The sequence below is a fragment of the Stenella coeruleoalba genome (genome assembly GCF_951394435.1).
Source record: "Stenella coeruleoalba genome assembly, chromosome: X".
In the NCBI taxonomy this organism is placed as follows: domain Eukaryota; kingdom Metazoa; phylum Chordata; class Mammalia; order Artiodactyla; family Delphinidae; genus Stenella; species Stenella coeruleoalba.
Genome location: NC_137152.1, coordinates 17,433,757 through 17,456,155, shown reverse-complemented (window position 1 = coordinate 17,456,155; position 22,399 = coordinate 17,433,757). Strand labels below are relative to the sequence as shown.

Sequence of the window (22,399 nt, the reverse complement as noted above, 5' to 3'; positions counted from 1 at the left end):
ACACTTAGTAGGTGCTTAGAACCAGTTTTTCAGTGGTAAAGGATGTTAATTTGCACTTTTTATTGCCGATTAACTTGGGGGGGATACTAGGATATATAAGCCATAAATATTTGTGGTTTGAAAATTGGACTTATTTGTCAGAATTTATGATACATATGTGTAACAGATCAGTATGAAATCATTTTTATTTGGCACATCAAAAATGTATGGCTTTTTAAAATGGTCCACAAAAAGTGAAAGAGAAGCTTTTTTTTTAGTATATTGTTATTTTTAGCCAACAAATGGTTTTCTGAGTTTTTTTCTGAAATGTTTTATTAAATTTATAATCCAATACCAGTTGTCTTTCCGAATATGCTTTTTTTTTAAAGCAGAATAATATAAGGCGGGCAGGATTAAATTAGCAAAAGGAAGAGCCTATTTTAATGTGCTAGCTTTTATACATTGGACTTATCGCTTGTCCTGAAGATAAAATTTTGTCAAATCAGTGCTTCATTGGGAATTTCAAGGTTTGGCCTTCTCTCTGCCTTGATTTGGGTTACCTGGGGCTAAAACCTTGGAACCAGGGCTGGCGTGGCTTCATGGGTGTCCAGAAGGACCCCAAACGTGGTTTAATAATCTGCGCGTAAAACTGGCATTGTACAATATAAAGGTGAATGGTGAAATTCGTGGTAATAATGTAAATTTTTATTTTTCTTTACTTAGAATGCATTAAAGAGCAAATAAAAAAACACCATGACATGTCAAGAGAGACCTCAGAAGAAAGGAGAAAGCTTTGTACTTTACTACCTTTAACGACACTTTTTTCCTGCTTTTGAGCGAGGGGCCCCACATTTTCATTTTTCCCTGGGCCCCAAAAATGATGTAGCTGGCCTGTTCTGAAACTTGCCCTTTCCTATTTTAAACGTTTTCAGAGTGAATAACATTAACTGTGAAGAGAATGAATCTATAGCTTCTGAAGGGTCGGATTAATTTATTAGCATATATTTCCTCTGAATTGGAATGCTGTAGCTGTTGTGGGCTTTTTTATTGAAGAGAAATGAAAGGCAGTTATTGGTGAAGCATTGCAGGATAGTGGTTAAACTCGAAGGCTCTGAAGTCATACTGACCCCAGCTTATGAAGAATCATAGCCTTGGGCAAGTTACTTAACATCTGTGAGCTTTGATTTTTTTTTCATCTCCAAATCAGGGATGGTTACAGAACATGGAGGGTTGCGAGGGTTAAATTTATTTATTCATCCCACAAATATTTATTAAGCACTTATTATGTGCCAAGCACTGTTCCTAGAAAGGTTCTGGGGATACAACAGTCAACGAAACAAAACAAAACAAAACAAAAAGAAAACAACAAAAAAGTAAACTGAAGAAAATAGCCTGTATCTCCATTTAATATACTATGGAGAAAAATAAAGCAGGAAAAGAACAGGAGGATATTCTGTTGGGTGGGGCGGGTGGGTGGTTTTCGATTTTAAAGAGGGGGTTTGGGGAAGGCCTCACTGAGATAAGACACTGGAGTAAAGACCTGAAGGGAGCCATGTATATTGGGATTAGTGGTCCAGGCAGAGGGAATGGCAGGTTCAGAGGTCTTAAGGCGGGTGTGTGGCTGTTTTTCAAGAAACAGCAAAGAGGCAAGTGGCAAGATATTTCCTCAGACTTTTTGTTTTTAATATAAGACCTTTAAAACTCATCTGGCTGAATCATTGAAGCAGATAAAAACAGATAGAAGATGTATTCTTTGTCTCTGATAAGATCATTGAATTTAGTTAATGATTCTGCATCATTTTAAGATTTGCAGGAAATCTGTATCATAACATCAGGACTTTCCAAAAGGTTCAGTTTAGTTGTTTATTTCTTATGTAAAACTAAGGTGTTAACATTATAGTATTGATGATTTCATGTTAGGAAGTAACTTAGTAGAAGATTTGGGGTTTTATTCCCCAATAGAGGCTTTTCCTAGAATTCTCACTGGATCCAATCTCTAAAGGCTAGGGAAGCTGTTTTCCATGACATCACTCTTGGACTACTTTTACTTGTAGTGAGGAATAAGCAGAGGAGCATTAAATTAAAATCTTCTGATGAAAAAATAGCATTGAAACAGGAGTGGCTTTTTCTTATAAGGTTTCTTTTATTATAGGATGACTAAATGCTAAACATACCTGAAAAGTGAAGTAATTTAGATATTAGGTGCCAACCGGGAGGCTGGAGGACCCAGAGCCTTTCTAAAAGCTTAGTTAATGGTCATTTGCAGTTTGGTACTGAGTTATAAAAACATTTTGATGGACAAGAAAGAATTTCCAGTACTAAGCAAATTAGTTAACTTATGCAGCCTTTCCTCTAGTATTAGACTTAGTTGTTTCTCAATTTAAGTAGTATATCTCAGGGTAAAATGACTGCTAATAAAGTTAGTCTGTTTTGGGAATTTCTTTCCTTTTAGATTGAGAAGTTGGTTGCTTTGAGATTGTTGAATAAAAGTTTTACTTCACAGGTTACAGAAATTGTGAGAATTTTACGATTCAGGAATTAATTCTATTTTTATCCTTAGTAAGCTTTGCATTTTCTTTTTAGTATGCAAGTATGGCATTTTCTGCATAGGCATTAACATTGGTAGGCTAACAGTTTGAGGATGAAGGTAGTATGAAATAATTCACAGTTTTCATTGGAGATATGTATATCAACCTGAGAATCTAGCTTTGTACTGAATAAATTAGGGTTTAGTATGAATTTTCAAGCAGCTGTAGGAGGAATGTGAAAGCATTAAATTATTGCTTATGGCATAAACATGGAGGTTAGTTAATTTTGAAATATCTTCTACTTAATTGCCCAGAATTTTGCCTTCCAATCAGAATGACAGCCTTCTAACTGAAAAGGAAGCATTTAATTTCTTTGCTTTTAATTTCCTGTCCAGTTTTACCCCCACCAGACTTCTTTCTTTACTGGTCACTAGAGAGTTTGAACTGTTAGAAATTTCTGTGATACAAATAGCAGTAATGGTCTTCCAGGGCAGAGGTAGGAAGAGGTTGCTTTGTGTATGTGTGTGTTGTTATTTATCTCTTGTGCAGTCAGTGGTACTTAAACTTTTTGGTCTCAGAACATCATTATACTCTTAAAAATTACTGGGATCTCAAAGAGCTTTTATTTATGTGGGTTGTGTCTATTTATACTGACCATATTAGAAATTAAAATTGGGAAGTTTAAAAAAATACTTGTAATTCATTCTAAAAACACATTACATGTTAATAATTAAAATTGGGAAGTTTAAAAAAATACTTACTTGTAATTCATTCAAAAAAAACCCATTACCTGTTAATCTAAATAACATTTTTAATGAAAAATAAATATTTTCTAAAACAACAAAAAACTTGGTGAGAAGAATGGCATCGTTTTACATTTTTGCAAATCTCTTTAATGTCTGGCTTAATAAAAGACAATAGGCTTCTTATTGGCTTCTGCATTCATATCACATGTAGTATCTGGAAAACACTGAGAGAATGAAAGTAAAAAAGAAAAATCGCTTTTAAAATTATTATTATGAGCTTCCCTGGTGGCGCAGTGGTTGAGAGTCCGCCTGCCGATGCAGGGGACGTGGGTTCGTGCCCCGGTCCGGGAATATCCCACATGCCACGGAGCAGCTGGGCCCGTGAGCCGTGGCCGCTGAGCCTGCGCGTCCCGAGCCTGTGCTCTGCAACGGGAGAGGCCACAACATTGAGAGGCCCGCGTACGGCAAAAAAAATAAATAAATAAAATAAAATAATTATTATGAAAATTGTTTTGATCTCGCGAAGTTCTCTTAGGGGACTAAGGTCCCAGTTATACCTGGACCACACTTTGAGAAATGCTATACCAGTCGTGCTGATGCATAGAAAATGTGAGGCTTTCTTTTTTCTATAGTCAGTGCCAAGTTTATGGAACAGGACAAACTCCAGTATTTTCTTTCCTCGTAGTATCAGTATGCCTTATCATTTAGTTTAAGTTGGTTCATCTTTTGAAAAACCCTACCGTTTGAAATTCTGAAGGCCAGGTGTAGAATACAGAAGTGTAGAAGGCCAAGGGTATACAGGTTTATAAACCATGATTTCTCTTAACCTGATGATGTGTTTTGAAAAGTTAGGATACATAATTTTTGTACATTGAACATTTTGTATGTCAGTAAATATCTTTTCTCAGAGCCCCTTAGCAGATTATTTTTCTCCAGCCCTCACTGATTTATAGTTATTTTTGTTTACTTTTACAGTGATTAGTTCTTGTAATTATTAATTTATTCCTTAAATTCCTATAATTCTCTATCTTACACTTAAGATTTTGTATATTTTTCTTTTTGTATTCTTCTTACACTTACCTTTTTCTTGTTATTTATTTTATTTGCTTACATGTGTGTTTCGTGTTATTTTTGTTTTATTTTAATCTAAATCTCACTTTTTTTTCTTTTCTTTATAGCTTCCAGGGTATGGATTGTGAACAAGTTGGTTTTGTTTCACATGTTCATTTGTAAGTTTGGTTGTTTGACACCTTAAACATTTATGTTATAGATCTGTGCTGTCTGACAGAATATAATGCAAGCCACAATATGTAATTTAAATTTTTCTCATAGCAGCAGCTTTAAAAAGTAAAAAACAGGTGAGATTAATTTTAATGTTTTATTTACTCAGTATATCCAAAATATTACTTCAACATGTAATCAGTATTAAACATTTGTATAATGAGATATTTTACTTTTTTTTTTTCTAAGTCTTCAAAATCTGGTGTTCATTTTACACTTAAAGCACATCTCAGTTTGGTCTAACCATATTTCAGGTGTTCAAAAGCCCCATGGGTAGTGGCTTTCATATTGAACAGCACAGATACAAAGAGTAGTTACTCTTGTTAGGGCAGAAAAGCCTAAGGAGCCCAGAAAAGCTAGAAAATTATACTTGTGTGAAGAGAAAAAATGGAAAACAATGCCATTGCAAATGAGGTCCAGTGTTTTGACTACCAGTACATCTCCTGATCTCTTATAAACTTGCATTGTGATAAACCTTAGGGAGGTATGGCGTCTGTAGAGGGAAGTTTGAAGGGTGTTAAGTTCCTGTGGTTCTGTGGGTGATAAGGAGCATTAGGTAAGAGCTGGACAGGGAAGGCAGCATTGATTGACCTCTGCTGGGGTGCCTCCCTCTGGGCTAGACATGTAACTTACGTCAGTTTATTTGATCATCACCCCAACTCAGTAATAATAGATGATGATTATTCCTAATATATGGATGGAAACTGAGGTCAGGAAGTTAAATTTCTCCAGGTCACACCGATGGTAAGTACTAAAAGTGCTCTGATTTCAAAGATTTTGCTCTTCCTAACCACACTATTTTGTGCTTCTTGCAAATCTAGTCTTAACTCTATTTCTAACTAGTTGTATGACTTTGAAGAAAAATTTCACCTGTGGACATTAGTATCTTCATCTCTCAAGTTAGAGTTGGCCTGTGTCCTAAGAGACTTGACTGAGAAAATGAGCTGGGATTTGAAGTGCTGTTGCTAAGGAGAAGGGTTTCTCCAGAATTAAGAGACTCCAGGTCTGGAGTCCTGTACTCGTAACTCACTACCATTTACAGACTATATCATGTTGGTCAGTTAATCACTGAGTATCATTTTCTACTTACATACATGCTTCCTATAAAAGTGTAAGATACTGCTGCTTCTCTAAAGCTGTCTTATTGATAGATGCACCAAGCTTTTTCATGTAGAAAAAAATTACTGCAAATTTCCCAGCTATTACAAATTAGTTTTAGAAGAACTTTAGATCAGATAAACTTCAGAAATGCATTGCTAAGACTTAAAAAATAGCTATAGTTAATTTACTTTGCATATCTTTACACGTGCTTTACACATCTGTAAAATCATATAAAAAGTAGAATAAATAAGAGTTTTATTACTAAAAATTTTTAGAGATCATCGTGTTGAATGCTTTTATTTTATAGGTGCAGAGATAAGGCCAGGAAAGTTTGAGTAACTTACTCAAAGTATAGCTATTTCTGCTCTAAAACTGTATTAGTTAGGGACCTTGGTTATATGTAGGAAAAACCCACCTGAGGTAGTAAGGGGGGGGATCTATTCTGAGCATGTAAGGATTTCTCTCAGCACCCATGGGTAGGAATAGAGCTGGGCCTAGGAAGTGGAAAAATGAAGGAGTTAGGGAGCACTCCCTGTCCTCTTGTCTTGGCTTTCCTCTTCTTTCTCAGTTGACTGGCTTTCTCTGATACTCAGCCCACATGGCAGGCAGAAGTTGGTGCCCACAGCTGCTCCTTGACATGTTCTAGTTCCAGTCATACATAGTCGGTGCACGTCTTTTTCTCTTTCTCTCCTCTTCTTTCTAAATTCTTGACACAGGAGCGTTCATCTTGATTCATATTTCCCACCCCAGTCTGACCATATGTAACAGGACAAGATCACAGGGTAGATGCCTGTCTGCTAGGAATCCCACTTGGTGGGCTGGGTGCCCAGAGAAGAGTGGGTGCTCTCCTTACATCTTTAGGGTCTTTTGCCTCACAGCTTATCAATCCTCCTCATTCCCCCCACCCACCCCCCTGGCTTCTTTGCCCTATGATGTTACCACCATATTAAGTATCTGGAACCTAGGTTACTTTTTTTGAGAAAGCATAGTATCTCCTTTAAAATCTTTCCTTTAGGGCTTCTCTGGTGGCGCAGTGGTTGAGAGTCCGCCTGCCGATGCAGGGGACATGGGTTTGTGCCCCGGTCCGGGAAGATCCCACATGCCGCGAAGCGGCTAGGCCCGTGAGCCATGGCCGCTGAGCCTGCGCGTCCAGAGCCTGTGCTCCGCAACGGGAGAGGCCACAACAGTGCGAGACCCGCATACCACACACACACACACACAAAATCTTTCCTTTAGATGGAATCTTTGTCCGAAAGGTGAATATTAGCTGTTTGAGACCATATCACATAGTGATAACTGTTGAATAGAGAGGGTTACTTTGAAAAGAAGTGAAATGTATGGTATTTTAGGCACTGTCAAAATAACAGATTAATGAAACAAAGCAGTTTCCTCTCAAGTATATGAATGCTCATGCCCAACCTTCTACTATTAAATCCACATTAACTGTGACCAATAAATCTTGATGAGTCAGAGTGATAGTTGCTGTCCCTAATTATCCTGAGAAAGATAATGAAATATCAAAATATTCACCTAGTTTAATTTGTTTTTATTCTAATTATTTTGAAAATTGATAATTAGTGTGATATTGATAGCCTTCTACTGGCCAGAATATTTGATTATTCCGATATGTTCCTTTTGTTCGCAGTATGCATTTGTGTACATGTGCCTTATATCACTTGGAAAATTCTAAGTTCATTCATTTTACCTTTAAAAATAATTCAGGAAATAAAATCTGATAGCTTACTTTAGTCTTGAATGTGTTAGTAAAGTAGTTCTGCCAAGCATTGATTACAGTGTCTAAAATATTTTATATCTGTTTTCCAAATTATAGACAGCGCTTTTGTGTTCTACCTTTCCAAAATGAAAGTATATAGCTTTTGGATTAATGGAGTGCTGATAAAAATTATGATATTAATTTCATCTTGTGCATACTTTGCTGTGTTAGGTAAGTGAACATGTTATGTGGGATAATCAATAAGACTTACAGGTAAGTTAAGGACAAAGGGGGAGAAAGAGGCACCTAGAATGCCTCTTGATAAGATGGGGAATACAAAAGAAAACTGATTGGGGAGAGAGTAGAGTTATGATTGTTTAGACACAATTTTGAGATCCCTGTGGGGCACCCAGAGGTATCTAGCAGGAGATTTGCTATGTATAGTACTAGTGTAAGGATAGAGATTGGGACAGTGATGGTGAAGGTACTGATAAAGGTAGGTAGTAGTAGAAACCATGGGTTTAGATGTGATCGTTGAAGGAAATACAGTGTTTAGATGAGAGGAGAAAAGGTGCAACAATAGAATCCTGGGGAACACCAGTGTTTAAGGGATAGCTCTCTTAGATAAAAATCCACCTTCTATTGCTCCTTGTTACTTATCATATACACATATCCTGATCTCTCTCTCTCCCCTCCATATTCACTGATGACTGTGGTACCTGGCTAAGACTCATTTTCTCCACCTCTTCAATGTTCACATAAGACCACTCATCCAAAAACTGAGAGGCAAAGTTCCCTGACCACCTAAACTCTTATAACCTCCCCCCCTTGCTCCATTTTAAAACCTTATTCTCAGGCTTCCCTGGTGGCGCAGTGGTTGAGAGTCCGCCTGCCGATGCAGGAGACACGGGTTTGTGCCCCGGTCTGGGAGAATCCCACGTGCCGCGGAGCGGCTGGGCCCGTGAGCCATGGACGCTGAGCCTGCGAGTCTGGAGCCTGTGCTCCGCAACGGGAGAGGCCACAACAGTGAGAGGCCCGCGTACCGCAAAAAAAAAAAAAACAAAAAAAACCACACCTTATTCTCGAAGCTGCTGGGCCTTGCCACAATCAGGAACTGATCCATACCTGAAATCTTTAACTGTCGGCTTCCCAGTCTCTGGCTTAATCTCTCTTTTCATTTGGTCTGTCATCTCCAAACTTTACCTCTGTCCTTCTCCAGCTTAGACCTTCTTTCCTTTCCCTGGTTGAGTGTTTGGGTGGACCACGAGCCCTACAGTGAAGCCGCTGGTACCACAGTCACTGCTGGCACCTGCTCTACCTCCTCCTTCAGGGAGGCCATCCTGGCAGCCTCACCACTCTATTACCAGTGCCTTCCCCTTTGTTAACCAAAAGAAGAGCACCTCTGTGTGCCAGGCATTACATTAGATATAGCGGTGCGGTATATGCCTTTCAGGAATCCCCTCTGCCATATTTTAGAAAAAGGACAGTAGAAAGCCAAGAGAAGGCTTATTAGAAGGTAGGTCGTAAGCTATAGAAGAGCATTTTGTTCTAAAAAGGACATAGAAGAGGGTTGTTTTTCTTGTTTTGTTTTTAAATCAGAAAGCCGAGAAAACTCTCTGTGACCTGCATGAGCCTGTAGGGGAGTTTGTTTACACTGAAGCAAGGTTCCACAGGGCACAGTGGAAAGGGTTGGGAGGGAATTCGTGGATGGGATGATGTGTCATTGTGGAGGAAGCTTGGAGCTGTGTGAGGATGAGAGTTGAGGAGAGGATAGTTGGCCTGGGGGGCTTGTGTGGAAAGAAAATTACTTTGCTTCATAAACAGTCTAGTAAGCTGAATTAGTTTATTCTGCTTAAGAGATCTAATTATAATCCCACTATTTGGCTTCGTTTCTCTGATATGCAAAAATGCGGCTTAATTTCCTTTAAAAATTATGTATTTATGTTTTAAATATATAAACAATACATGGTCATTGTTTTTAAAAATAAGGTTAATGAGGTAAGTAAGAAGGAAAAGATAAACCTCAAAGTTTCCTGAAGTCCCACTACCCCAGGGACATCATTTTGGTATATATTCCTCCAGACTTTTTCTCATCTAAACATATATATATATATATATATATATATATATATGTATATTTAATTTTTGAAAATATACTGAGTATACTGCAGTTGCCTGCTTTTTTTCCCACATAACAACAATACCTAGTAAATATTATTTCTCAGAATAGGTAGATTGCTGCCATCATTTTTAGTTGTTATAGTAATCCATTGTAGGACTGTACTGTATTTATTTCTATTGTTGGGCTTTTGAATACTTTCCAGTTTTTTATTATAAATAAGGTTAGAAAGAAAAACCTTGTGGGTGCAAGTTGGCATATGTATCTGATTATTTCCTTTGGGTAAGTTTCTAGGAGTTTTCAAGGTCAACAGTGTACTTTTTGGTTTAATTTCTTATCTCTTTTTCTCATGATTTAGTATTTAGCTGAGAAATCCTTTTTGGTTGATAATTTGGGGGCATGTTTAAATATATTTGGTAAACAGTGTAAAATCACTGGGATAGGCATATATTTGTAAGTTAACAATTTACCATTGTTGAATAGATATTTAATAGATTTTTTCCCCCAGGTAGGGAAGCCAAAAAATTAGCCCACAAACCTTTAAGTTGTTTTCTCCCAAAGGGTTTGTACATGTAGGACTTAGGCAGTGGAATTGAGATAATTATAAAAACTTTTTAAGCTCTAAGTTAATAATGTCTTCAGAATGCATGGAAATGATTAACACAGTTTTCTTTGATTACTTTTTTTCCAGGTGATTCATGGCAGGGGACGTGGAAGGATTCTGTTCCTCCATCCATGACACCAGTGTCTCTGCTGGGTTCAGAGCACTGTATGAGGAGGGATTGCTTCTTGATGTCACTCTGGTTATTGAAGATCATCAGTTCCAGGCCCATAAAGCACTCTTGGCCACCCAGAGTGATTACTTCAGAATTATGTTTACCGCAGATATGAGGGAGCGAGATCAGGACAAAATTCATTTAAAAGGTCTAACTGCTACCGGTTTCAGCCACGTCCTTCAGTTTATGTACTATGGAACTATAGAACTGAGTATGAGTACTGTTCATGAGATTCTTCAGGCTGCCATGTATGTTCAACTTATAGAAGTGGTGAAGTTCTGCTGCTCTTTTCTATTAGCAAAAATCTGCTTAGAAAACTGTGCAGAAATAATGAGACTCTTAGATGATTTCGGTGTAAACATCGAGGGAGTCAGGGAGAAGTTGGACGCCTTTCTGCTAGACAACTTCGTACCACTCATGTCCAGGCCTGACTTCCTGTCTTATCTGAGCTTTGAGAAGCTCATGTCTTACTTGGATAATGATCATCTGAGCAGGTTCCCAGAGATAGAGCTGTACGAGGCTGTGCAGTCTTGGCTGCGGCATGATAGAAGACGCTGGAGACATACCGATACCATCATTCAGAACATCAGGTTTTGTTTGATGACCCCATCCAGTGTTTTTGAGAAGGTTGGTGCATTTGAAAGCAATAGACAGGACTCATCGTTTAGCTAATAAGGCAGTATGTCTTTATAGATAAGATTCTCAGGCTTGGTCAGGAGCCAGAAAGAATAAATAGTTTTTAAGAATAGTTATGTGTAAGAAGTCTAATTTGTTGTAGCTTGTGTATTTAGGTTTTTTAAAACACATTTTGTGGGTGAAAGATGGACCAGGTAGGTGGTAGAATAGTTTCATTTTGAAAGTACTTTTAAAGTTGAAGCATAATTATTTAACCCCAAATATTATAAGTTTGCTTTAGCTTCTCTTTCTTTTCACAGAGTAATTAAATTTGAACTGGGTCCGTCTAGCTCTCTTTTCAAAAATGAATTTAAGTGAATCATGCTGAAATTAGAGTTGAGAGGAGTTTTGTAGTTCTGAATGATAAGTATTAACACAATTTCGTATTCCTCTAAAATGTAGTGAGGAAACATAAAATAGCTCTTGAAAACCAGTAGGCCCTGGCACTGATTTTCTTCCCTACTCTTGCCTAGTTCTGCGCCTCCCCGTCCGTCTCCCCCAGCCCCCTTCACTGTGAATACTAACTAAATTTAATCTTGAAAACATATGTTTGTCTAAAATCGTTGTTTTGGCATTTCTAAACAAGTAGACTATAGATCCTCTGTCTACATTGATCAAATATCCCTGTGTGCATTTTACCATGTAATAGTTCTGCTGTCTTAAAATTGTCTTTCTCCAAAACAGCCTTGGCCTTTTTGCATGTAAGCATTTTTCATTTTTATATCAGAGTCTCAGTTGTGATGCTCTCTTGCCCAAAGGAGAGAAAGCAGTTTCAGTAATTGCTTAACTTAATTGGTTTCTAATCACATGGTTACCTCTGGCGCTCTGTTTACCTCTTGCATCTTTTCTTCTTTCTAGAAAGCACACTTAAAGCTTTGGTCGACACCCTTCATGTTAGGTGGTTCCTCATCTTTAGTTACCAGACCTGGTGATAAAAATATAATATTTGCAAAGGAGGGTTGTTTACACCATTTGAAAAATAAACAAATTTGCGCCTTCGAATAACACTCAGCAGCCTGGCATGTCTTTTTTTTTCCCCTCTGAAATGCTGTGAAATATCATTAACTTAAACTTTTACTAGATAACTCAGTTTTGTAGGATTTTATCTTTATTCTCAGAATGTACTGATATGACAAATAATCGAAACTAAAGAATACATTTCTTAATTATTTTTTGTTCAGTGATAATCAGCCCACATCAACAATGTAAATCATTTTTCTCTGATGTTTTGATTTTTTTCCTTACTATTGTTTTTATTGCTCTCTTTTCCTGGGGAATCCTGTTTTGTCTTTACATGTTAGATGGAAATGCTTTCCCACTATTAAAGCAAACAAACCCCCCTCAACTTCAGTCTAGATGGAAGTGCTCATGAAATAGAGAATAAAATTTTCCCTCTTGTAGGACATTATGATGGGTAATTGATAGCAGTAAATGATTAAGTGCTGAGCTGCAGAGCCTTTTTATATTCCAACTATCAGTTCAGGGTGGTCAATAGTGACAGTGGCTGGAAGTTAATACCATCAGGTAATTTTGTAGTTTTTTTTTTTTTTTCATCATCTTCTTTCTTTCTTTCTTTTTTTGTTTTTTTTGGCCGCACTGCGCGGCTTGTGGGATCTTAATTCCCCCGACCAGGGATCGAAGCATGGAGTCCTAACCACTGGCCCGCCAGGGAACTCCCAGTTTTGTAAATCATATAAAACACCACTTGTACCTTCTGATGGTTCTGTTTGCATATATAGCGTAGGATGTGATTATTACTTATTGGCCAGGTATTGGGAATCTCATCAGAATAAAAATGTTGTTAAGGCTTCCTTCTTGAATTAATTTCTTACAAAAACTTAATAAGGCCCTGGCTACAGAGAAATCTTTCTGTTTTTTATAATATAAATCTTCCAGTTTTATTTGTGATACTGGTAAGGTAAATGGAAGGGAAGGTAGTTGGTGATTCTTGTCTTAGCAGTGTGTGAGAGATAATGTTTATCAAACGAATGTGTTGTAAAACACTAAGCAGATTTGAGAACTTATCTCTAGAAATTAAACTTCAGAAACTAGAATGGAAAATTTGGTTGGGAAATAAGAATTTGGACTATTTTACACCATACTGTTTTGAGCTCCTTGAAAATAGGGCCCATCTATTTTTCCTGTACTCAGCACTCTGCAGGTCTCAAACAAGGCCATTTTAAAACCATTATATATGCATGGAACCAGAAAGGGCACAGAAATAAAGACATAGTACATCTGTGCTGGTCCTTTTTTAGTATGAGGATCTACATGGGGAAAAGTGTAGGCAGTTTTGATTTGTGGTTTTATCCTATTCGCTGAAATTTAGAAAAATGGAATGTTAATATGCACTTTTTAGCTTTCAATTTTTAAAAACTATTAGACTTTGTAAACATACAAAAAAGCTGAAGGAACAGTAGAATGATCACCCATAAACATATCTTGTAGGTTAATAGTTGTCATTTTGCCACCCTGTTTTTAGATAGAGAGGAGAGTGTGTGCGTTTATGTTAAATTTTTGTTTTTTGCTAAACCATTTCAAAGAAAGTTGTAGATGTGATGTTTCCTCCTTAACTACTTCAGCAAGCATCTTATCTCCCAAGAGTGAGGAAATTCTACATAACCATAATACCATTATTGAAATTAACAGTCATCTCTTAATATCTGTAATATCCATTTCATTTTCTGATTTTCTCAGTTTTCCCAAAAATGTCTTTTTTAAGCTGTTTCTTAAAGATTGAATCGAGGTTCATACAGCACATTTGTTATTACGTCCCTCTTTAAATCTGAAATTGTCTCTCCTTTTTCTCGTTTATGATGAGGATGCTCAAACATACAAAAAGTTGAAAGAATAGTATAATGAATACCTATATAGCTATCACCTAGATTCAAGAACTGTTAACATTTTACCATATTTTCTTTATGTAGATTTTTTTTCCTTTGCTGAACGTTTGAAAATAAGTTGAAAACATCATGACATCTCGTCCCTTAATACTTATTAGCATGCCTCTCGTAAGAATAAGAACTTTTTCCTACCCAGGTTCAATACCATTCCACCCAGGAAAATTAACAATAAGACCCTGATAACATCTAACAGCTAGTTCATATTCAGAGTTGTCCCCCAAATGCCCTAGAATCCAGTCATGGTTTACACATTGCTTTTGGTTATCATGTCTGTTTAATCTTTCTTAAAGAATCTAACACAGCCCCCCACTTTTTTTTTTTAGAAAGATCAGATTACCAATTGTCCTAGTGTGTCCCCACATTCTGGATTTATCAGATTATTTCCTTGTGTTGGTGTTAACTTAGTTCTTCTCTTCCTTATATTTCCTGTTAACACACCTACTTTTTAGCATCGTGTATTTTCAGGAACAATTACAGGAAAATATTGTTGTAATGCCAGAGAAAGTCTTGGAAAACCACTTAGTAACTCTGATCAAACTTAGAATTTGCCATTCTTTTTTGTATTAGGAGGCTAAGTAGCCCAATCCTATGACTAAAATCATCAAGGACTTTATTCACACTACTCTGCATTAGGTTCCTTTTAGATTCATAAAATTTCCCTCCCTTTAAAAAAAAATTTGGAGCCCTTCCATTCAATTTATTGGAATTAAAACTAGCTAAAATGTCAAAATTAAAAGATTATTCTTTCTTATTAAAAAAGTAGTGTATCTCTAGAACCATGCTGTTCAATACAATCACTGCTTGTGGCTTTTGAATACTTGAAATGTGACAAGTCTGATTTGAGATTTCAAAGGTTAAGATGACAAAAAGGATATAAATTACCTCATTACTAACTTTTATATTGATTATATGTTGAAATGATATTTTGGATATATTGGGCTAAAATACATTATTAAAGTCAGTTTCACCTTTTTGCTTTTTAAACTATGGCCACTAAAAAGTGTAAAAATTACATCTTTGGCTCACATTTGTGGCTCAGATTATATTTCTGTTGCACAGCGCTGCTCTACAAGCTCAGGGAGTAAGTTGTGCTCTAGAAACTCTAAATATGCATACATTAAACAGCCTTTCTCACTTATTTAACCCTCTCCTGGATCCTTAGCCTTTAGAAATGTTCTGTACAGTTTAGTGTTAAGTGAACCTTCCTACTTAACTATTCTGTGGAATGGCTGATGAAGATAAGTATAGCATCTCTTTGTCAGAATCCTTTCCCTGGCCTCAGGAAAATAAAAAGTGATTGAACAAAGCTTCGTGAAGAAACCTTTAGAGATTTTAATTCTTCCTTTGGTAGTAACGATCAGATCTGAGCAATGGCTTTGTAAGGGGCCATTCTGCCTCTCCCTAAGGAATAGCCCCCACTGATTCCAGGGACCCGAATCATGCCCTCTAGCTGTGTCGAAATCTTTGGGTTTATTCTTCTGCGGTATCTTTTCCCCTAGTCGTCTACTGGATTTTCTCCCCAGCTGAAAACAGACTGTCTTAACTTTTGTACTGACTCTGGGACAGGATCATCACCCAAGAGACCAAGACTTTCCAGATTTCCTCACCCAGTTCCTTAGAGGCAGTGATTCTACTTATCTGAACACCTTACACTTATATGCCAGGCCTTGCACTGAGTGCTCTACACATAGGTAGAGTCTGCAGGTTATCTCTGTTTTGTAGGTAAGAAAACAGGCTCAGAAGAGTTAGGAATCTTATCCCAGGTTAAGTGGCACTGTCCAGACTGGAACCCGGGTCTGCTTGCTTCTCAGTCCAAGCTACTAGAGTAGGGAGAGGACCCTCATGTACAGGAAGCATGTAGTTAACCCTGTGGGCCTGCTTGGGTGGTTTAGAAGTTGTTACAGAGCTGTGAAAATTCTAACATGTTTGCATGAACAAAACATAGCCTAAGAATTTTAATGGCACTGAAAAAAGTGTAAGATGTGGGAACACTGTAAGGTGTGAAAGCAGAATTCTGGAGTTTTCCCTGTATAATCGAGGAAAGCTGAAAATTAAGGATCTTGTCCTTTTGACATAGTTGGTTAGGAGTATGATTCATTTTAACTATAGTCCATTCTCAGTTTTAATACTAGACTTCAATCTCAGTTTTTACGTAATGCAAATGTCTGCGTCATGTATTTTTACTAACTCTAATGGTCTTTGCATCTGTTAACAGAGATAAGGCCTGACATTTGTCATTCTGAATTTCAGTGATGTGAAGATTTAAATAGTTTAAACTTTGCTCTCTTTGGTCTTTTGGTTTTTAAAAAACAATTATTGCTTTATTGAAAACATTTTATTAAGTAAATGTATATTTGGCAAAATGCCTCTTTTACTTTTTTGTACAGAAAAGATCTTTTTAGCAAAATTGTTAAATTATTCATTAAAATACCCATATGTTGATTTTTTAGTAAAGTGACATTTTAATATTTTTGAACCCAGGGCATCTTCAGTATCATAAATATGCGTAAGGTAAGATCTAGCATATTAATGATCCCCTTAGAAATTATATTAATCATAATCATAAGATCTTACAATTTTTCAAAAGGAAAGAAAATTATTTTTTAAGGAATCAGATTATATAGATGAATTCTGCTTTATTCCAAATATTTTGTTTTATAAACTAGCTCATGATATTCAGATACCCTAATGTGCTTTTTTCCCCCTAACCTGTTAAATGTAATTCACCATATCCCCCCAAATTAGGTTTATTTAACTTTTGAAGAGCAAAGCTAATGTTTTAATGAGAGAAGATGTTAGTTCTCCTTCACTGAGAATATATTTGGATTTAGCAAATCATATCTGCATTTTATAAAAGTTTGTTGTTATAAGGATATTTACAGCCTTGAGATAATTTCGATAGTCCATTGAAAAAAGATAAGTTCATTACTAGTGAGTATTAATCCTAGGATCAGAGTGAAAATGCTTCAGAAAGGCTAACACTTTTTTTTTTTTTAATGTCTTTTACTTAAGGACCAGAATTTGTGGCTTTAAAAGCTACAGTTTAAAATGGGGTAAGGTGTCCTGGACTCACCTTGAAACTGATAGAATTTAAGGATTACAAATTAAGTATCCAAGTATACCTTACTAAGACCCTTAGTACCTTCCTAAGAACATGGTAGCTCTCAGAACTGGTCTTCACAAAGCACTGATAATCTTCCAAATATTTCTCTATCAGCATAGTTGGTTTATATAGCATTAACAATGGACTATGACACATAAGGAAATTTATTCTTAATGTGTCGTGCTTGGGTGGTGCGATATCTTGGTTGAGGCACAACCCACTTGGTAATGAAATTGCCTGGGCAAGGACACATCTATGTAAAAATGTAGGGGCTGTGTACCCCTCAGAATTCCTTCACTTAGGCACTGCAACATGATTTGATTAATCTAGCACTTGACCAATCCAAAATTTCTGTCCAGAAACCAAACCATTAACTTTAGTGTTAAAACAGTTTAGCCCCAAAACTCGAAAAAAGTAATTATTTCTAATGACTTAAACTACAGCCAGACAAATCTAGAGGAAAAAACAAATTTCCCTCTAACCCTCACAGTTTTAGAAGAAACAAGCAGTGCTGTATTTGACAATAAAAATATTTTTTAGAAGACAGTAACCTGGATTTCCAATGTGAAATTTGATTAGAATTTCTAATAAGCTTGAGTTGTTTTTGAAAAAGTTTTAAATCCTCTTCATATATTAAATAGTACTTATACAGCTATAAACTTGAAATTACTTAACAATCAGCTCACTTGCCCCTTGGAGTGAAAGCACAGAGATTAGCAGGTTTTTGTTTGAAACTAGGTCAGTGGGTTAAGCGTACTTTCTCAGTCAATGTCTTTTTCTGCATCAGTCTCTTTTTTATCGACCCCTCCCTCCCAGCCCCATGGACTTGGATGATTGTAATTAATACATGTGCACTTCTTTAAAAATCACCCAAGGTGTTTTTCTCCTCTCCAGTCTTCTGCCCTTTGTGTATAGATATGGAGTGCTCTTATTTTCCACCTTTGACTTGCATTCACTCCAGGTTCCTGGAGTTGACTAGGTGTTGACTGCTGTGAAATCCCCTGGGAAAGAGACTATTAGAAGGTTGTATTAAGCTGGTAGGAACCTACTGAAAATGGGAGTTAAAAAATTCAACCTAACTTGCTGATTTTCCTTTTAAATAAAAGGGAGATGAAGACAAAAGCATAGAATTGGAAACTGACTGTGGAGTAACAGGAGAGGAAGACATGGAATGGGGACAGCCACATTTACTTGTAAAAGGAGAAAATCTTTTTAATGAATTGGGAAATAAAGAGAGGGAGAGAAACCAAATGATACGCAGAAATCGAAAAGGATCAGAGAATTCAGAAAATGACTGGAGAAAAGGTTAGGAGCAGGAAAGGAACCACGGGGGTATATTAAGATTTTAGGCTTTAAAGTTGTAATTCTCAAATTTAATATTTACCCAGAAAATGTTACATGTGTCATAGGTAAGCCTTGCTCATTCAGAAGTTAGTTCTAGGATTAAACCTTTTATTTGACTTTCCTTCTGCTCTTCCGTATTTATAAATAAAATATTGACGTAGTTGAGGGTATTTCCATAAGTAGGGAAAAATTGTGTAAAAAAAGTTGTGAATTCTAGAACTTAGTTGTACTATCTACATATTAGTGTAATCAGGTGATAAGATATTCTTAAGTCTTTTACATTATTTTCTACCTTTTAGGCTTGTGCACTCATTTAATTTCTAGTGGTGCTCTATTACTGTTGTACCAAAATTGGAAGGAAATTAGACTTTCTAAGCCTATTTAGTTATCTATCTGTTTATTTATTTTTGGCCTTGCAGCGCAGCTTGTGGGGTCTTAGTTCCCCGACCAGAGATCGAACCTGGGCCCTTGGCAGTGAAAGCGCCAAGTCCTCACCACTGGACCCCCAGGGAATTCCCTAAGCACATTTATTTATTTATTTATAATTAATTTTTATTGGAGTATAGTTGATGTACAACGTTGTGTTAGTTTCTGCTGTACAGCAAAGTGAATCAGTTACACATACACATATATCCACTCTTTAAATTCTATTCCCATATAGGTCATTACAGAGTATTAAGTAGAGTTCCCTGTGCTAAACAGCAGGTTCTTACTCGTTATCTATTTTATATATAGTAGTGTGTGTATATGTCAGTCCCAATCTCCCAGTTTATCCCTCCCACCCGCCCCCCTTTCCCCCTTAGTAACCATAACTTTATTTTCTACATATGAAGCACATTTATTTTTGAGTTAAATATTTTTCACTATCTATAGAAAAGTTGAAGGGATAGAGGACTCATCAAATTGTGCTGAAACTCTTATAAGAATATTGTCGTGAGGGAGTCCTTTCCCTTTCCCCCATTTGCCCTGGTCACTTGCCTTCTGAAGCTGTCAATACTTTAGACTCTTGCCTACTTGGAGAAGACAGGATGTGTAATCCTTTTTAAAATTTGTTTTAACTGTTTGGTATTTGACTGCAATTATAGTGTTACTGAGAGGATTTGTGCTTAACAGGAACTAATTTTTTAAAATAGCCTTATCCCTGGTCATTATTCAGTTTTTCAGGACAAAGGGATTAATTAAAGGTACTTTGTAACTAGCTTTTTGTGTGTCACATAAATCAATACAAGCTTCAGTTCTGAGCATGATTTTTTTTTTTTTTTTTTTTTTTTTGCGGTACGCGGGCCTCTCACTGTTGTGGCCTCTCCCGTTGCGGAGCACAGGCTCTGGACGCGCAGGCTCAGCGGCCATGGCTCACGGGCCCAGCCGCTCCGCGGCACGCGGGATCCTCCCGGACCAGGGCACGAACCCGTTTCCCCTGCATCGGCAGGCGGACTCTCAACCACTGCGCCACCAGGGAAGCCCTGAGCATGATTTTATAAGTAAACCTCTGATATCAGGGTAGATGCTTTTGCAGTACAACATATAAAGACTTCCACATTTTACTGAATATCAAAATTAATATCAAATGTAGCTGTGGTTCCCAAAGACATAATTTGTTTTCGCACTAAAGCTCCATGACAGTAACTGCTTTATTTCTGGATATTTCTTTTGAGAATACTGAATCATGGAGGAAGAATGATAAAACTGACAGCCAGGACTCAGTCTTCCTTCCACATGACACCTTATACTCATCATTGCAAAAATTAGGTTAGCAGTTTTGGATGTAAGAGGGCCAGAGAGATGTCTGTTCATGCAACTTACACCTTTTATAAAGGGAAAATACCTAAACTGGAGGCTCCATGGTCACACAGTGACTTGGGGACAGTGTCAAGTCTAAAACCTGGGATCTTGAGTTCAGAGATTATTCTAACCCTCAGTCCTCACCCCTCCCACCTCCCTACAACTGGATAAACTAATCAAAGGCCTTTTGTTTCTTTGGTTTAGTATATTGGGCATTTAAAAAATCCTTTTGAAAGGTGAAACAGCTGATAATACCTTAAATTGGCTGGCTGAAAGCCTAAAATAATTTTTTAAACTATAGCCTGTTTTAGTAGATACTTTTAAATTGTAGATTTTTAATCAAATAAAGGTAGTAAGCTCTATGGAAATGCCTGTTTTAATTATATTGCCTGCTTCATTTTAATTCTTTCAAAATTAAGAGCAGTATAAACAAATTACCTTGAAAAGTTAAAAAGTTAGTAAGTGGATTATATAACATTTTGACAATGAGAAGAGAATCATGGAATTTTTACCCAGTGCTAATGGCTAGCTATTATTTCTTTGACTTAATAAACATATTTAGAGGAATCACGTTCAAAATTATTAATTTCTCACATTTTCTCTACATGCATATGTGCATGCACACAATTTCATTAAACCAAAAGATTAGAGGAGGAAATGGCCAATTTAAAATGTTCAGATCACTGTTTTTAAGAGGTAATAAATACTTTCACTTCAAAATGCTTTTCATAATACAATTTTTTAAAATATCAAAGCAAGAAAAGTGATAATCTTTCCAAGTTTTAAAATAAGACAGCTTTTTAAATCCTAGGAAGGATAAGGAAAGTAATTCAGAACATGAAAGAAATGTCATTCTTTCCATATCTTTCTTTTGAGAGAGCCTGATACACAGATAGTTAAACTGTTATATGAGGAGCAAATGATGAGAGAAATGGTTTCTCTGTGAAAAGATGAGCCACACGTTTCTTTTTGGATAGCTCCCTTCATTAATGCATTTTAAGTGATTCCATTCACAAAGAAGCTTTTGGCCCTACACTTTTTGTTTTAAAGCAGAGTGTATCTGTAACTACTTTGTCCAGGATTATCACAGATTCATTAATTTCCTGTTTCTATCATGAATGGAGAAGCTAGTTATGCTTATTGATATTGTGTGGTTTTAGAGGAAAATTGCAGCAATAAGTAGCCCTGGGAAAAGGCAAGGTAGGTCTAGAACTTCTAGCCTTGGCAGAGAGAAGTAGGAGCTAAATTTCTTTGGTTAGAATATCTCTTAGGGTATAATAGCTATCTAAAAAGGCACAACTTCCATTATTGTGGGCTTAGAGGTAGAACAGATCAGGTAAAGATGTAGCTTTGACTGGGACTTCAACATAGTGCTGAAGTGATTCTTGTAAACTCATTGGAACCCAAATATCAAAGGAGCATGATAGAATGAATAGGGAGAGGACAAAGGGACCAGAAGATTGGGTATATAAAAAAAAGAAAAGGCTAGGAAGTGACTCTAGGAAGCCATTAAGCTGGCCCAGTTTGACATGATCTGCAAGAACCTGGGGTTGGAAGGTGGAAAGCCATTATAGTCCATTCTGCCTAGTCCTCGTGTGATGCTGGAATTCCTCTCCAGCCCTCCTGTTAGGTGGCCACACCTGCACTACCTTCAGTGGCAGGATGCTAGACTCCAGAAGTAGACAGTTCTTCACTTTGGGAACATGTACCTGTACCCTTTTTACTGTAGTCCCTGTAGAAAAGCCCAATACAGACCTATTTCGAATCTCAAAAGGGCAAGCCCCTCACGAGCTCACTGGTAACTATATGTTGTACTCGTATTATATACATTTTCCCCCTGCATATACTGCTGACTGTGCAAAACAGTCCATTTTTATTTTTTGAGAGTATTATATATACAGTTCTGCAGGTTTTGTCATTTTGACATTTTGAATGTCTGTGTTAACTGCATGTGGATTAATCTCATTCCTTTTAACGATTGCATGTTATATACCAGAGTTTGGTCAACCAATTTCATATTAATAGATATGGGAGTTGTGCCCAGTTTTTGTGCTCTTACAAATAATAATGCAGTGAACATCCATTATGTTGTCAGTCCTAATTGCAAAGCTTTTCCTTATATTGGCCTAAAGTCTTTCTCTTAACTTCTACTTATTGGTCCTGAAAACAGTTGCCATCTTTCTCTCCTGAGTCTTCTCGTGGATTGAAACATTCTTCATCTGTTTGACCGCTCTTCCTGTGATTTGGATCTCTTTGCTGTCTTCTCGACATGATCCACTTTGTTGTCTAAAGTACACTGGTGGAGTTGAACACTTAGTTGTGGTTTCACCTGAACAGAGAGGGTGGGA

General features: G+C 36.9%; 2 protein-coding genes across 4 annotated transcripts in view; one reads left to right on the top strand and one right to left on the bottom strand.

Moving 5' to 3' along the window:
• ZFX (zinc finger protein X-linked) overlaps positions 1–22,399 on the bottom strand; it is a 191,761-nt gene that overhangs the window by 150,676 nt on the left and 18,686 nt on the right. The window lies entirely within an intron of this gene.
• KLHL15 (kelch like family member 15) overlaps positions 1–22,399 on the top strand; it is a 32,447-nt gene that overhangs the window by 1,886 nt on the left and 8,162 nt on the right. For 2 of the 3 annotated variants that reach the window (XM_079910442.1, XM_079910441.1), the window contains one exon: positions 10,160–10,871. In XM_079910442.1, the coding sequence (XP_079766568.1) occupies positions 10,167–10,871 (705 nt within the window). In that variant the 5' untranslated portion in view covers positions 10,160–10,166. Of the gene's footprint in view, positions 1–1,648; positions 10,872–22,399 lie in introns of those variants that run through there. The other variant, XM_079910443.1, reaches the window with a different exon arrangement.